This window comes from Grampus griseus, assembly GCF_964374135.1.
Source record: "Grampus griseus genome assembly, chromosome: 21".
In the NCBI taxonomy this organism is placed as follows: domain Eukaryota; kingdom Metazoa; phylum Chordata; class Mammalia; order Artiodactyla; family Delphinidae; genus Grampus; species Grampus griseus.
Genome location: NC_139015.1, coordinates 16,717,761 through 16,732,447, shown reverse-complemented (window position 1 = coordinate 16,732,447; position 14,687 = coordinate 16,717,761). Strand labels below are relative to the sequence as shown.

The 14,687-nt window shown below is 35.2% G+C and overlaps 1 protein-coding gene across 3 annotated transcripts; it reads right to left on the bottom strand.

The window, feature by feature from the left end:
• Window positions 1-391: 391 nt before the first annotated feature.
• FRG1 (FSHD region gene 1) lies at window positions 392-13,972 on the bottom strand. Of its 3 annotated transcripts, none has more exons than XM_082680566.1 (10): window positions 13,889-13,972; window positions 13,703-13,780; window positions 11,613-11,683; window positions 7,232-7,357; window positions 6,380-6,437; window positions 5,923-6,037; window positions 4,375-4,479; window positions 2,270-2,361; window positions 1,666-1,776; window positions 392-528 (listed from the first exon to the last, which is right to left on the bottom strand). In XM_082680566.1, the coding sequence occupies exons 2-10, from the start codon at window positions 13,762-13,764 to the stop codon at window positions 492-494; spliced, it is 777 nt and encodes a 258-aa protein (XP_082536692.1). In that variant the 5' UTR covers window positions 13,765-13,780; window positions 13,889-13,972; the 3' UTR covers window positions 392-491. The 3 variants fall into 3 exon arrangements, with proteins under 3 accessions (XP_082536692.1, XP_082536693.1, XP_082536694.1); XM_082680568.1 differs by having other exon boundaries at window positions 473-528; window positions 1,666-1,696; window positions 2,266-2,361; XM_082680567.1 differs by lacking the exon at window positions 13,889-13,972 and having other exon boundaries at window positions 13,703-13,882.
• Between the last annotated feature and the right edge of the window lie 715 nt (window positions 13,973-14,687).

The window sequence follows — 14,687 nt, the reverse complement described above, 5'->3', positions numbered from 1 at the left end:
CTCTCTGTGCAGTCCCCTTGTCCTGATATTTGTTTGGCTTGTGTGTGATTTGGGCAACATTTAAGAGGTAGAATCAAAGCCTTGCTGACTGATTGGATTGGGAGTTTCTAATTTCCTTTTAAAGGTACTGATTAGGCATCTATTGTACTGAGTAATGCAAAGTAAGACTGTAAAGCAATAAGACAGCTTCCACAAGCTGCACAAGAAGCATCAGTTTCACAGAGTAGCACTTCATGCTTTATGACAGGAAATCCAGAAAAGAAGAGAATTCTGTGGTACTTTAAGTGTGTACTCTAAGTTTCATTTCCATGTGAAACACTGCAGTTGACTAAAAAAGTACATCCATGGAGAATCTCAATTAAACTTGATTAGTCTTGGTTAAATCTAGCAACTGGTTCAGCAGTAATTCCATAACAGCCCAATAATTCTGTTAAAACACTTCCACTGATTTTTTTATTCAGAAAAAAAGAAGACAGAAACAAAAATCCTGGTCATTTGCAATATCTATCAGCTTTCAATTTGGCTCTCCTGTTTAAACAAAAACAAATAATAAAAATTAATCTATGTAGAAACATGTCATATATAGCCAACTGCTACTAAACATAAACTCATGCTCAGAAATTGTGCTCTCAATTTTGGTTATTATATTACCACACTGCCTATATTAAAATAGTTTAATTAAAATTTTACTTTTCAATTTTATGTTTCATACTACATGGATTTTATTCTTACAAAAAAAATCTTTTCCTGATCTTTAACTCATGTTGCTTGAGGGCTTTTTAAATCCATAACAGCGATTTTAATTGCCTCTGAATTTAAGCATGCTCTAAGCTTCTATTTAACAAGGTGGCAATGTTGTATTTTCATAAGTGATAAAAGTTAGAGGACACAGGCCTTACTCTTTTTTTTTCTTTTTTTTGTGATACATGGGCCTCTCACTGTTGTGGCCTCTCCCGTTGCGGAGCACAGGCTCCGGACACGCAGGCCCAGCGGCCATGGCTCACGGGCCCAGCCACTCCGCAGCATGTGGGATCCTCCCGGACCGGGGCACGAACCCGTGTCCCCTGCATCGGCAGGCGGACTCTCAACCACTGCGCCACCAGGGAAGCCCTAAGCATTTTTTAAATGTTGTAAATCTAGGACACTACTTACCTAAATAGGAATACTAATAAATAAATATTAATAATGTGCTATGATAAATATCCTGCACACATCTGAATTCAACTTAATAAAAGTGCTTCAATTTTGTTATTCAATTTTATACTTAGAAATTTTTAAACTGATTTTTATCTCATTTTTGGAAAGCTGCACTACTTTAACAGAACTCACTGAATTTTGAAATTAGTCAAAGAACTTCTTTCTAGCCCTGGTTCTGATAGTTATAAAAAGTTGATGGTAAATAAATTTATGAAACAGTTTCAGTCAGACCTGAATTTCTTGCAATAAAATATATAAGCACTTGGAATCTGGCTATTTCCAGATATTCTTTCTTGGTGATCTTTTCCCAGACTTATGATGTCCTTTTAAGGTAATACCACCACATTCAAAAATTAAAAATAAAGACAAAAATTTGAAAATTACAGTAATTAAAAAAGAACATGGGTTTATATACACTACTTCTATTGGCCACTGAAAATAGTTGGAAATGATTAAAAATATGCCTACCTGTCCAGAAGTGTTTCATGCAAAAATCCATCTTTCCGGGCCTTTTTAAGAATTTTACTGTCTTCTTTACTTATTTTAAGTTTGTGGTCTTGGAAGCTCTGGAATTTCTTTCTGTTAAGAAAATATCTTTCTTGAAAAATATCTCAAACTTTGATTATACATGTTTACTGATGAGCTTAAAATATTTTTAAAAGTTTTTTATTTAAAAAAACCTTTTTCTTATATACAACTTTTCAACAACAAAAATGACTTTAGTACCCCACCATCAAAGAGGCAGTTGTTTGGATAGCTCTACAAATTCAAGATTTGGAATATTGGCTGGAGTCTCCTGTGTCCTGAAGGCATTTGGTTGGCATTATGTACTGACAATGACAGACACTCTATAGAGTAGGGAGAATAAATTAACTCAAGTGATTTGAGCATTGAAAGCTAGCAGGATGATAATTACAAAAACTGAAGCCTAAGAGAAGCATTCGGTTTAGTGCTCTGTCCTAGAGTCTACAGTATGTTGTCTCTGCTTGTCCTTCAGGTTATTTTATTTTAGGTGCCTTGAGAAGCATCTCACTGCCAAATCTACAGTTCTAAAAGGAAAAAATATACGTACACATAATTGATTTCACACTGTTTAACATTTCCTTTGTCTTCTTCTGGAATATCATCTTTTTTCTTAGTTTCTCTTTCAGCACAGGATCTAATCTGGATATTGGAGATGAGAACCCAACAGGTTACACAATTATCTTCCCCCTGCTCCACCTTACTTATTACAGAAGAACATTCTAGGTGATTTCTTATGCAAAAGAAGAAAACAGTTAACTTAGCAATTAGATTCAGAAAAGACAGATTCTAGATATGTGTTTTTATTTATATATATAATTTATCTAAATAATTGCTATTATACGTTTCTTTAGAGCCCTTACATCAGAAACACTGAAGAGAAACTTATTTGAAAAGCATTTTACAGATCAGATCCCACTAAGCCAATTAGGCAATAATTTAACTAATTTAATTTTGGCTGCAAAAGTAAATACAGTAGGATCAAATTATCCTGCAATTTAGTGTTCATTTTATAACACTGAAAGTTTAAGATAGTAGCTATTTTACTATGCATAAGATATTACCAACACATTAAAACTTTTAACATAACACAATTTGTTTTCATCTAATTGGAATCTATCCCTTTTAAATCCTCCTTATACTTTCATCAGTTTTGACAGATACTTACTATCACATTCCATAAATTAATTGATACAGATACAGCAATTAGGATCAACTGAGGGGTGTAAGAAGAGGACAGAATTCAGGGCCATGAAACTGGCAATTTGCAACCCAAAGGACCCACATTGGAAAGGGATCTCTGTGCCTTAGAGCATAATTCCAAGATTGCTTAGAAACTGGTGAGCAATAGGCATGTGCAAATAATATGTGTGTGACAGTTTTGGCTGGAGGAGTCCTAGAAGACCTGGGGAAATTCTGGGCCAGGTCTGTGACACAATACTGCTTTCGGCAGGAGGGAATGTGTTCTGGTAGATAAGGCTAGGCTATAAAGGTGGATGCTGACACGGACTAGCAGAGCCTGCAATGTAAAAGGCAAGGTGGAAAGAGTCCTGGATTATCATTGCTCAGAGCTTTCAGGTACCTGACTAACCAGACAGACCCAGGGAAATCTGACAGGTACTTCATATAAAAACGGTTGTAATTATTGATAAATATAACACAGTGTTTTTTTATTTCTGTAGATGTGCAAAGTACTGCACATACATTTGTACTGCTTGTCTTTAATAATCATACTTTTATAATGTAATCCAGATGAAAAACAATTCAAGCACGATACAATAATATTAAATATAAATAAAATTAAAAATAGGTGAGTCAGAAATCCACCAGCATTTTTCTAATGACTGCTTCCTGAGAAGCAGTGTGATGTGGAACGTAATTTCTAGAGTCAGTTGGGCCTGGGTACACATCCTGTCTCCACTTTATCTGTGTGACTTCATGAAGTGACTGATCAAAACAGTGAGGATGTAGGGAAGGTCAAAGGTTGTTTCCTCCTCTGTAAAGCCTCACTCAGCAGAGTACCTGCAGCTACTTGCTGTAGTTTTGTTTATATAATTGAAAAATATTATGACTAATACTTTTTAAAATATAACAAGAATATCTAGGTTTTAGATTTAAATTTTTTGAGATTTTGGCAGTGAAAATGACTTTTGAGAAAACTATGGAACATAGACCGAAACTTCTAATTCCTGAGCTGTCTAGAATGGTATTTTTTTCTCCATCAGTCAACTCCAAATAATGAAATGAAGAGTTACTGGTATTAATATTCTTGTTTAAAAAGATTAGTGATATTTTTCAAGGTAAAAAGAATACTGTAAGACTGTAAAACTGAGGATTATGAAAATCGAGAACATTTTAAAAATAAAATCAAATATATGACACAGAATTTAAAACAAAACATATGCAGATACTTGATAGATGTGTTTAAATTATGCTGATAGTGGAGAAAATGTAACATGGATTTTTATGCTTTATTTATAAGGATTAAAGCCACCTTACAAAAGGCTTTTTTCCCTCGTTTCTTTAAGCCTTCCACTCTGGCCCTCACTAATGCATTACACACAGCGAATCTGGATCAGATTACAACATTTTAAAGAGAAGCAGTCACATCATACATGTGACATGTATTAGTCTATAGAAAAGTCTCATGATTACCTTTATCATTTCTTCTTCTCCTGCCGTTTTACTTTTTGCTTCTATATCACCTGCTTCATTGCATCTAATAAAGCAGCTATTTGAGGCCAGTAAAGCCATTTTCCCCTAAATGAACAAAATAATAAGAAATAAGTTATGAGAATACCTGTGAAAAAAATTCTTAAGTCTTGAGACTAAATTGAATTTTTCCCATGTCTAAAAGTAATCAGGAAAAATAATGTGAACAAAACTTGGAAAAATAAAAAAACATACAGAAAAGAAAACCAAAATCACCTATAATCTTACTACTCAAAGATAACCACATTAAATATTTTTAGTATATTCTATTAGTAGGACTAAATTCTAACTGTATGGAATAGAATTATTTCCCTTGGCCTCAGAGATTTATTGAGGATATAACTGATTTAGTGTTTTAAAAAGTTAGCTTTAAAGACAAAAAAAATTATAATAGTAGTGTTTTAAATTTTTCTCCATAATTAGAAAATATAAAAACATATCATAGTTGATTGAAGTATAATCAACTATACTTCAATAAAATAAAAAAAAATGCAGAGAAAATATATCTCATAAAAGCTAGCCTTCGATGCCTTTGAATTTATTGCTCAGAACTTTAAGAATCAATGTCTGAGGGACTTCTGGGTGTAGGAAGAATTAAATCTTCTATCATATCCAGTTACAAAAGTGCTAATAACATGGATTTGACTTAATTTCTTATTTGAGGTGGTAAGGGCTCGGTTTTCTGTCACCTGGATGACTTTTGGTAAGCTTGGATGTGGCTGTATAGTCTAAGGTGATTTAAATATGTGCTGCTGATCTTTCTGCTGAGTACCTTTTTGTAACAAAGTTTTACTTGTTACATCAGGGACTTTTAAGTCTTTCTTTCATTTAAATTTAAAATTTTAAAACTTAGTGTTTTTCCCAAAAATAAAGTGAAATGAACATCCCTCAAATTCTGTATAACTGGTAGTATCTGACTTATCATCCTGGCCTTATCATATGTTGGTGTTTTTTTTGTTTGTTTGTTTTTTTTGTTTTGTTTTTTTTAACATCTTTATTGGGGTATAATTGCTTTACAATGGTGTGTTAGTTTCTGCTTTATAACAAAGTGAATCAGTTATACATATACATATGTTCCCATATCTCTTCCCTCTTGCGTCTCCCTCCCTCCCACCCTCCCTATGTTGGTGTTTTCTGTTGATATAATGAAAAATATCTATTCAGTTTCTTTGCCCATTTTTAAATTTTTATTTCTTTTGCTATTGAATGAGTTTCTTATATAATTTGGACATTAACACCTTGTCAGATATATGGTTTGCAAATACTTTTCCCAATCCATAGCTTGTCTTTTCACTTTGTTGATTTTTTTTTCCCCTGTGTTGCACTATTTTTTAGCTCTTTTTAAGGTTATGAATTCATGTTGGTTTTAAAAAATTTAATGCATTATTGCAGTCTACTTTTTTTGGTTTTTTTGAACATATGTTCTCAATGAATGTTAGAGACTTTCCCATTCACTGACAAGGAACTTTTATAAACAATAAGAGTACTTACATCTTGAAAGACTGGTTCCCATTGTTCTCTTGGTCCAATTGCATCTGAACGCCCAACAACAAGTCCATCTGAATTTATACCTAGGTATTTTCCATAGCCAGATTTCAGGGCAATTCTTCAGATCAATAAAATAGATCAATGTTAAAAACGGAGAGAAAGGAAATTAAATATGGAACATAAAAATAGTATGTGTGTGTATAAAAATTCAAGACTAACCATAGTCCAAATGTTCAAAAGCCATGTGTGGCTAGTGGCTACCGTACTGGACAATGTAGTTCTATGTATACAATTTAATATTCTACCTTCTTAATACAAGTATTATATAATACCTTATATAGCAAACATTTTCCAAATTCATTATTCTTCAAAAACACTACTTTTAATCGATATATAATATTCCATTACAATGTATCATATTGTATTACAATGTATTAATTATAGTTCAACTCAAGCTTACCTGGAATCAGACAATTTGACAGCTGTAAACTGCTCTGGAGGACTAGGACCCTCATCAACTACAGGAGAAAAAACAATTTGAAATAAATTTGACATTTCTTATAAATATAAAGATACTCTTTAGCTTGAAAGAAGTAGCTCTTTTAAAAACAAACATAGGAATATTATATTATGATGTAATTATAATACAGTATTCATAGTATCAAGAGTTACTTTAGTCTTCTATATAACTCATGTTTAGTTTTACATACTTAACAAGATAGGTCAGCATGATGCTTAGTCACTTCCAAGATACTATCTCTTTGTATTTTAAAATGCAGTTAGCACATAGACAAATAAGCAATTAATATTTAAAAAGCTACATGCTTTAAGTTATTCAAGGGATGGCCATTCAGACAAAAAGCTACTGCCTTTTAATCTTCTAATTTCTTCGTATCTCATTAGTGCTTCTTCCCATGGGCTAAAAGGAATGAGAAAACTTTAAATTATTAACAGTTATTTAATGCTCCAGATTAGTTTTGGCAAAAGGTCTAAAGAATAAAGGAATTCAAACCTTTGACTCAACCAGGTTTTCTTTTTCTTTCTACTTATTATTTCAATTATTCATATTGTTTTTGATTCCCATGGATACTCTTCTGGAACTATACAGAATGTTTTCAAATGCTTATACTGGAAAGAGGGAGTTGCCAATAACTGGTAAATAGTGAAGAAGGAAAAAAATGGAAGAGTCAAATCAATGGATTCATTCCTTTGGAATATATTCGAGATTTGTTAGAATTTGGCCTAAGTGAGTGAATGTTATAAAATATATACTGTAGCCTTTTCCCTTCCATTGCTTCTACCAGACACAAACCTTCTTTATGTGGAGCTCCCAGTGTAAAAAGTCCATTGTCAAGTGCATGTATGTAGGTTCCTTTATCCATTTCAATCGCTATGGTTCCTGAAATTTCACCAAAGTTTGTTACTGTCCACCAGATTCCTAAAAAATAAAATCAGTAATTTAAATTTATATTCTGGATTTGACAGAAGGTTCTTACTTGTTGCTGTTGTCATTATAACATATTTAAAATTTTTATTTTGTAGTTGTAAGAATAATACAGGGAGATCTCATATACCTTTTAATCACTTTCTCCCAATGGCTAACATCTTGCATAACTATAGTCAGTATCAAAACCAAATCCATAAAACTGATACAATCCATGAAACTTATTCAGATTTCATCACTTTTACACACACTCACTTGTATGTTTCTATGCAGGTATGTAGATCTAGGTTACTACCACCACTGTCAAGATTAGGTTCTTTTAAAATGTAAAATAGCAGTACACATGAAGGTACAAAATGATATATAGAGAACAGACTCTCTCATATCAGCCTCCAGTCATCCACGACTGGTTTCCACAGGCAATGACTACTGCAACCTGTTTCTTATGTATCCCTCCAGATTATAATTACAATTGCTAAGACTGAGGTCAGGGAGCTTATTACGTATATTTTCCTTCTAGGACTTTTATGGTTTCAGGTCTTACATGTAAACATTTAATTCATTTTGAGTTAATTTTTGTGTATGGTACAAGATAGCAGTCCAGTTTTCCCAACATCATTTATTGAAAAGACTGTCCTTTCCTCATTGTATATTCCTGGAATATGCATGGGTTTATTTCTGGGCTGTCTATCTGGCTCCATTGATCTATGTGTTTGTTTTTATGTCAGTACCATACTGTTTTGATTACTTTAGCTTTATAATATACTTTGAAATCAGGAAGTGTGATACCACCAGCCTTGTTCTTCTTTCTCTATATCGCTTTGATTATTTGGGGTCTTTTGTGGTACATATAAATTTTAGGACTGTTTGTTCTACTTCTGTGAAAAATGCCACTGGAATTTTGATAGGAATTTCACTGAATCTGTAGATTGCTTTGGGGTTAGTTTAGACATTTTAACAATATTAATTCTTCCAATCCATGACCATGGAATATCTTTTCTACATGTCTTCTTCAATTTCTGTCATTAATGTCTTATAGTTTTCAGTGTATAGGTCTTTCACCTCCTTTGTTAATTTATTCCTAGGTATTTTATTCTTTTTGATGCAGTTGTAAATGGGACTGTGAATTTCGCTTTCTGATAGTTCATTATTAATGTATAGTAAATGCAACAAATTTTTGTATATTCATTTTGTATTCTGCAACTTTACTGAATTCGTTGATCAGTTCTAACAGTTTTTTGGTGGAGTCTTTAGGGTTTTCTATATATAATATCCTGTCATCTGCAAATAATGACATTTTTACTTCTTCCTTTCTGATTTGGATTTCTTTTTCTTGCCTAATTGCTCTGTAGGACTTCCAATACTATCTTGAATAAAAGTGGCAAGTGTGGGCATCCTTGTCTTGTTCCTGATCTTAGAGGAAAAGCTTTTCACTGTTGAGTACAAACCTAAATTGTATCCAATTTTTGTTGGGTCTGATAATGAGATAGTGTTATGTATTAAAAGAAAGAGCAAAACAGAAGGAAGAAAAGAGAGAGAGAGACTGATCTTGTAAGAAATGCACATTTATAATGACTTAGTATCTGTTATTTATTTTAAAATTCTCCAGAAAAATGTATGAGAGATTATCTCACAGTGGGCATGTGTGTAAATCAAACAAGACTGTTAAAATATTGATTATTACTAAAGCTCAGTGATTCATTATATTCATGGAAGATTCATTACATTCTTTTCTCTACTTATGTATTAGTTTGAAAATTTTCCATAATAAAACATTTTTAAAATTGAGTTAATCACACTGTACAAAATTATCTATTCAGCTAAACAGGTCAGGCTTCTCATAACTAATAAAAAATTAGTAAAAGTTTAGCTTAAATGAAGCTGGACCTTACCTAATATAATATACACATACTAACTCAAAATGCATCAAAGACCTACATGTAAGAGCTGAAACTATCAAGATAAAACTCTAAGAAGAAAGCATATGGGAGAAGCCTCATGACACTGGATTTGGCAATGATTTCTTGGATATGACATCAAAGGTACAAACAACAAAAGAATAAACAGACAAACTGGACTTCATCAAAATGAAAAATTTTTGTGCATTAAAGGACACTATCAATAGAGTAAAAAGACAACCAGAAAATATTTGTACATCACGTATTTGATAAGGAATAAATATCCAGGATATGTAGAGAACTCTTAAAACTCAGCAACCACAAGAAAAGCAACCCAATTCAAATGATGGGCAAAGGACTTGAATAGGCATTTCTCCAAAGAAGATATGCAGATGGCCAATAACCACATGAAAAGATGCTCAACATTACTAATCATTAGGAAAATGCAAACCAAAACCATAATGGGATACCACTTCATACCCATTAGGATGGCTATTATCAAAAAAAACAGAAAATAACAAGTGTTCATGAGGATGTGGAGAAACTGGAACTCTTGTGCACTGCTGGTGGGAATGTGATGGTATGTTGGTTTCTCACAAAATTTCAAATAGAATTACTGTATATGATCCAGCAATTCCATTTCTGGGTCTATACCAAGAAGAAATGAAAGCAGAGTCTTAAAGAGATATCTATACAACCATGTTCACAGGCAAAAGGTAGAAGCAACCCATGTTTTCATTGATAGATGAATGGATAAACAAATGTGGTATATACATACAAAGGAATATTATTCAGCCTTAAAAAGGAAGGCAATTCTGACACATGCTACAACATGGATGAACCCTGAAGACATTATGCAAAGTAAGACAGTCATAAAAGGACAAATACTGTATGATTCCACCCTTCTGAGGTACTTAGAGTAGTTGAATTCATAGAGACAGAAAATAGAGAGAGAGAAAATAGAATGGAGGTTGCCAGGGACTAGGGGGGAGTAAGGAATGGGCATTTATAATTTAATGGGTGCAAAGTTTCAGTTTTGCAAGCTGAAAAAAATTCTGGAGACGGATGGTGGTGATGGCTGTATAACAATGTGAATGCACTTAATGACATTGAATTGTACACTTAAAAATGGCTAAAGCGATAAATTTTGTTATGTATATTTTACCACAATTAAAATAATTTAGTGAGAGCTTTACATAATTTATTTCTGACTTATAGCGATAATTGTTTTCAGTAAAAAAAAAAAAAAATGCTTTACCTAGAATCATTATCAGCATCCTATGATCATTAAAACTTTCTTAAAAATGTAATAGTTAATGATTTTAAATTATTTGTATTTTACATGTTCTGTGCCATTTTGACCAAGTACACTTAATGTTGATTCTCCCCAAATGACCTAGATTCAATATAATTCTCCCAGAAAATCCAACAGGATTTATGGTAGAAAATAATAAATTGTAAAATTTATATGGAAACGCAAAGGATCTAGAAGAGTATAAAGAAGTATAGAAGTATAAAGAAGAAGTATGAAGTTGGGAGATTCACACAACCTAATTTCAAGACTTTATGAAATGACAGTAATCAAGACAAATATATCACTAGAACAGTAGACAAATCGATGGAACAGAGTCCAGAAATAGACTTAACACATATAAAGTCAATTGATTCTTGACAAAGATACCAAAGCACTTTAATGGTGAAAGGAAAGTCTATTTATCAGTGATGCTGGGACAACTGGATATCAATATGAAAAAAAAAGAAAGAGAAAATAATTTGTAAAATGTATTTGGTTAAATAATATTTATTGGGCTTCCCTGGTGGCGCAGTGGTTGAGAGTCCGCCTGCCGATGCAGGGGACACGGGTTTGTGCCCCGGTCCGGGAGGTTCCCACATGCCGCAGAGCGGCTGGGCCCGTGAGCCATGGCCGCTGAGCCTGCGCGTCCAGAGCCTGTGCTCCGCAACGGGAGAGGCCACAACAGTGAGAGGCCCGCGTACCACAAAAAATAAAATAAAATAAAAAATAATATTTATCTATATTAGGCCTTTTTTAAAATGATATATCAGAATCTCTGGGTTATTAAGCAGTGTAATGATTCAGAGAACCATGTTTCCTCTCTCCTGTGCTTTGTCCTGATGATGAAGAAAAGGCCTCAGCAGTGACATCTACTGTGCTAGAGCATAAAAGCAATCTATAACTATAAGTAATATTTGAGCACTTTAAGACAAATATGAGTCGGTCATAAATTCCTTCTACTTCCTTTTTACTACTTATCCCTACTAGGAAAATAGTTTTAAAGGGATCTCAACCAATGTTAACTTTTCTCAGAATAAGGTATACAAAACTGACTCACCAACAATATCAAGTTGAATTTCTTCATCTTCTTCTCTTTTTCTCTTCTTCTCTTTACTCTTTTTCTTCTTACTATAGGAGATAATTTATATAGATGAGTTTAAATATATTGATTTGCATACTGTCATATGATGGAATCTTAGAAGACTCTTTTAAGATGTACATTGATCTATAAATTATTGATTTACAATGATATACATTGATATGCCCTCTTCTAATCCTGAGAAGTCACTTCTGATCCTGTACATACTGTGTTACAGTTAAGAGAACAGACTCTGGAGCCAGACTGCCTTTTAAAAGCCTGATTCCGTCATTTCTTAGCTCTGTGATTTTTGGAAAATAAGTCAGTTTCCCCACCTACACAGTGAGGATAATAATTTAACCCAACTCTTAAGGCTGTTGTGAGGATTAAGAAAATGCGTATCTTCATACATTGCTCATGAAAATGTAAAATGGTGCAGCCACTTTAGAAAAGAGTTTGGAGTTCTCAAAAAGTTAAACGCAGAGTTACCATAGGACTTAACAATTCTACTCCTAGGTATACACCCAAGAGAAAAGAAAACATATGTCTGCACAGAAACTTGTATTAAGAATATTCATAGCAGCATCATTCACAAGTGCCAAAAAGTGGAAACCCAAATGTCCATGAACTGATGAATGGATAAACAAAATGTGTTGTATCCATACAATGGAATATTACTCAGCCATAAAAGGAATGAGTACTAATATAACATAGATGAACCTTGAGAATGTTATCCTAAGGAAAAGAAGCCAGGTACAAAAGGCCACATATTGTATGATTCCATTTATATGAAATATTTAGAAGAGGCAAACTGATACAGACAAGTGGATTAGTGGTTGCCTGGGATTAGGGGATGAGCAGAATGGGGAGTGACTGCTAATGACTGTGGGGTTTCTTTTTGAGATGATGAAAATGTTCAGCAACTTGACAGTGGTGAACCTTGTGAATATCCTAAAAGGCACTGAATTCTACTTTAAAAGGGTGAATTTTATAGTATATGTATTATATCTCAATAATTAAAAGAAAACCCAGAGTGACTTTAAAAAAAAGTTAATATGTAGTACTTAGAACAGTTCTTGGCACATAGGAAGTGCTATGTATGTGTTAATTATATTGATAGTTATAATGATTATAAGACACACTTGTTTGTATTTTCATCACAAAATAAGCTTTCAGAAGCTAACTCTCCCCTCCCTCCTATGAATTCAGACAGTAACAGTTTCACATGTATTCAGGATAAATTCTTGATGCCAGACCCCTAGGCAGAGTTCTCAAGTGCAGTGGCTTCAGTTTGCTCCTTGACACTTTCTTTCCATCTCTCATAAACGTACCTAAAACTCTATCAGACCAGGATGAAATGCTCAACATTTTTGTGAATAATCAACCCCGAGCAAATATAGCAGTTAAAAACGAGGTGGAGGTATGAGTGGGCAGATATCTTCTCCTAAAAATCTAATACTCATAAATCACCACTGTAACTTCTTCCTTGTATTTGGCTCTAGTTACTTACTGTACATATTATCTCACTTAATCCTCATAATAATCCTTTGAGTATCATTAATCTCTCCCAATAAACGAATAAATGGAAGCTCAAAGATATTAACGTACCTGCCACAAATCACAAAATTAGTATTTAGTGGAGTCCAGGTTCAAACCCATATCCTTTTCAAAATCCACATCTACATATTGCATTAAAAGCTAATTTTTTCTAGGTGGGAGGGAGACAATGTTGAAAATAATTATTCCTAATAAAGGAAGCTACTGTTATAACCTACACTATCACACTAATACAGACCCACCAAGCATAGATCTGGAGGTGGGGGGGCGCTCATCAAGAGACCCGAACTTGTGGCTCCTTGGCTATCGGTCCGCCCAGCTAGGGCGAGGCTCTGGCGGTGCGTCTCCGCACCCGCGCCGGGAACTCAGTCCATCTCGGCAGGAGGCCAGGCCCAAGGGCTGGGAGCCTGAATGACAGCTCCCGGCGGCTTCCACAGCCTAGCCGCAGGGAGAGGAGAGCGGAGGGTTGTCGGAAAAGAGGGGCAGATTCTCCCGCACAAACTCGCGTTTACCTCTTGGCCTTGGTTCCCTTGAGCACGAGTTTGGTGGGCTTCACGTAGGAGTATTCGGCCATGGTCGCGGTGACGCTTCTGTATTAAGACAGGGAGCTGGCTCAGGGCAAGATACGTTAACCGGGGCAGAAGCGGGCGAGGGAGGCACAAGAGTGGGGATGGAGTCCAAACTCCCTGAGAACTTACGCAGCAGCGGAGTGGGCGTGTTTCCCCCGAATCCCTGGCCTTTCTCTCCCGAATAATGAGCCCCAAATAGAATTCTACTTCCTGTTGACAGGCTGGGGCTACGGCGACCGCAGAGGGCCTAAATATACCAGCGTTCATTTGCTCCGTCCTGAGAACGGGAACCTTAGGGCCTTTCTAAGCGAGGAAACTGGGGAGACGCGCCCTCTGGTGAATGTGGCGGGTCTCACAGCCCTGCTCGGCGTCTTGAGCCACTCTGGAGAGAGCCGCCTGCTAGGTCTCGGGAGGAGGCGATAGTTAGATCAGAGGGTGAAATAAATGACTCCGTCAACCCTCCGGACTCTGCACAGCAGACGGGTCCTGACTGCGCCCCGCGGCCGAGGGCTGAGCCAGCATGTGGGAGCGGGGCGGCGGAGGCGCTGGGTAACACAGAACGCGTTACCTGGCCTTGGACGACGTCACGAGCCATCTCAATTACGTAAACGTTTATTGTACTGTTTTAATTAGGGAGCCTCGAGTAATGTACAGAAAACAAATAGGGAATAAAATAAAAGACAATTAAGTGCCAACATTTGGGCCTAAGATTTCACTAGTGCTGCAGGAATTTGGGCGGAGGTAGAGTGGGAGGGTGACTGTGGAAACTAATGTAATCAGAGAGGTCTTTCCATACAGGGGGGGTCTTGAGAGGCTTTCACAACTTCAATCACCTGTTCCGATCTCATCAGTTTGATAATCCACCTCCCTGAGTCCATTTTCTCCACCTTCCAAACCGTCCTCTGTAGTGCTGAGTGATCTCTCTAAA

Coding starts and splice junctions, on each gene's coding strand:
- FRG1 (XM_082680566.1), bottom strand. CDS start 13,764: ATGGCCGAATACTCCTACGTGAAGCCCACCAAACTCGTGCTCAAGGGA. Junction 7,358..11,612: donor AATTCAACTTGATATTGTTG/GTGAGTCAGTTT, acceptor TTTATTTTTTAG/GAATCTGGTGGACAGTAACA. Junction 6,038..6,379: donor GTCAAATTGTCTGATTCCAG/GTAAGCTTGAGT, acceptor ATTGATCTGAAG/AATTGCCCTGAAATCTGGCT.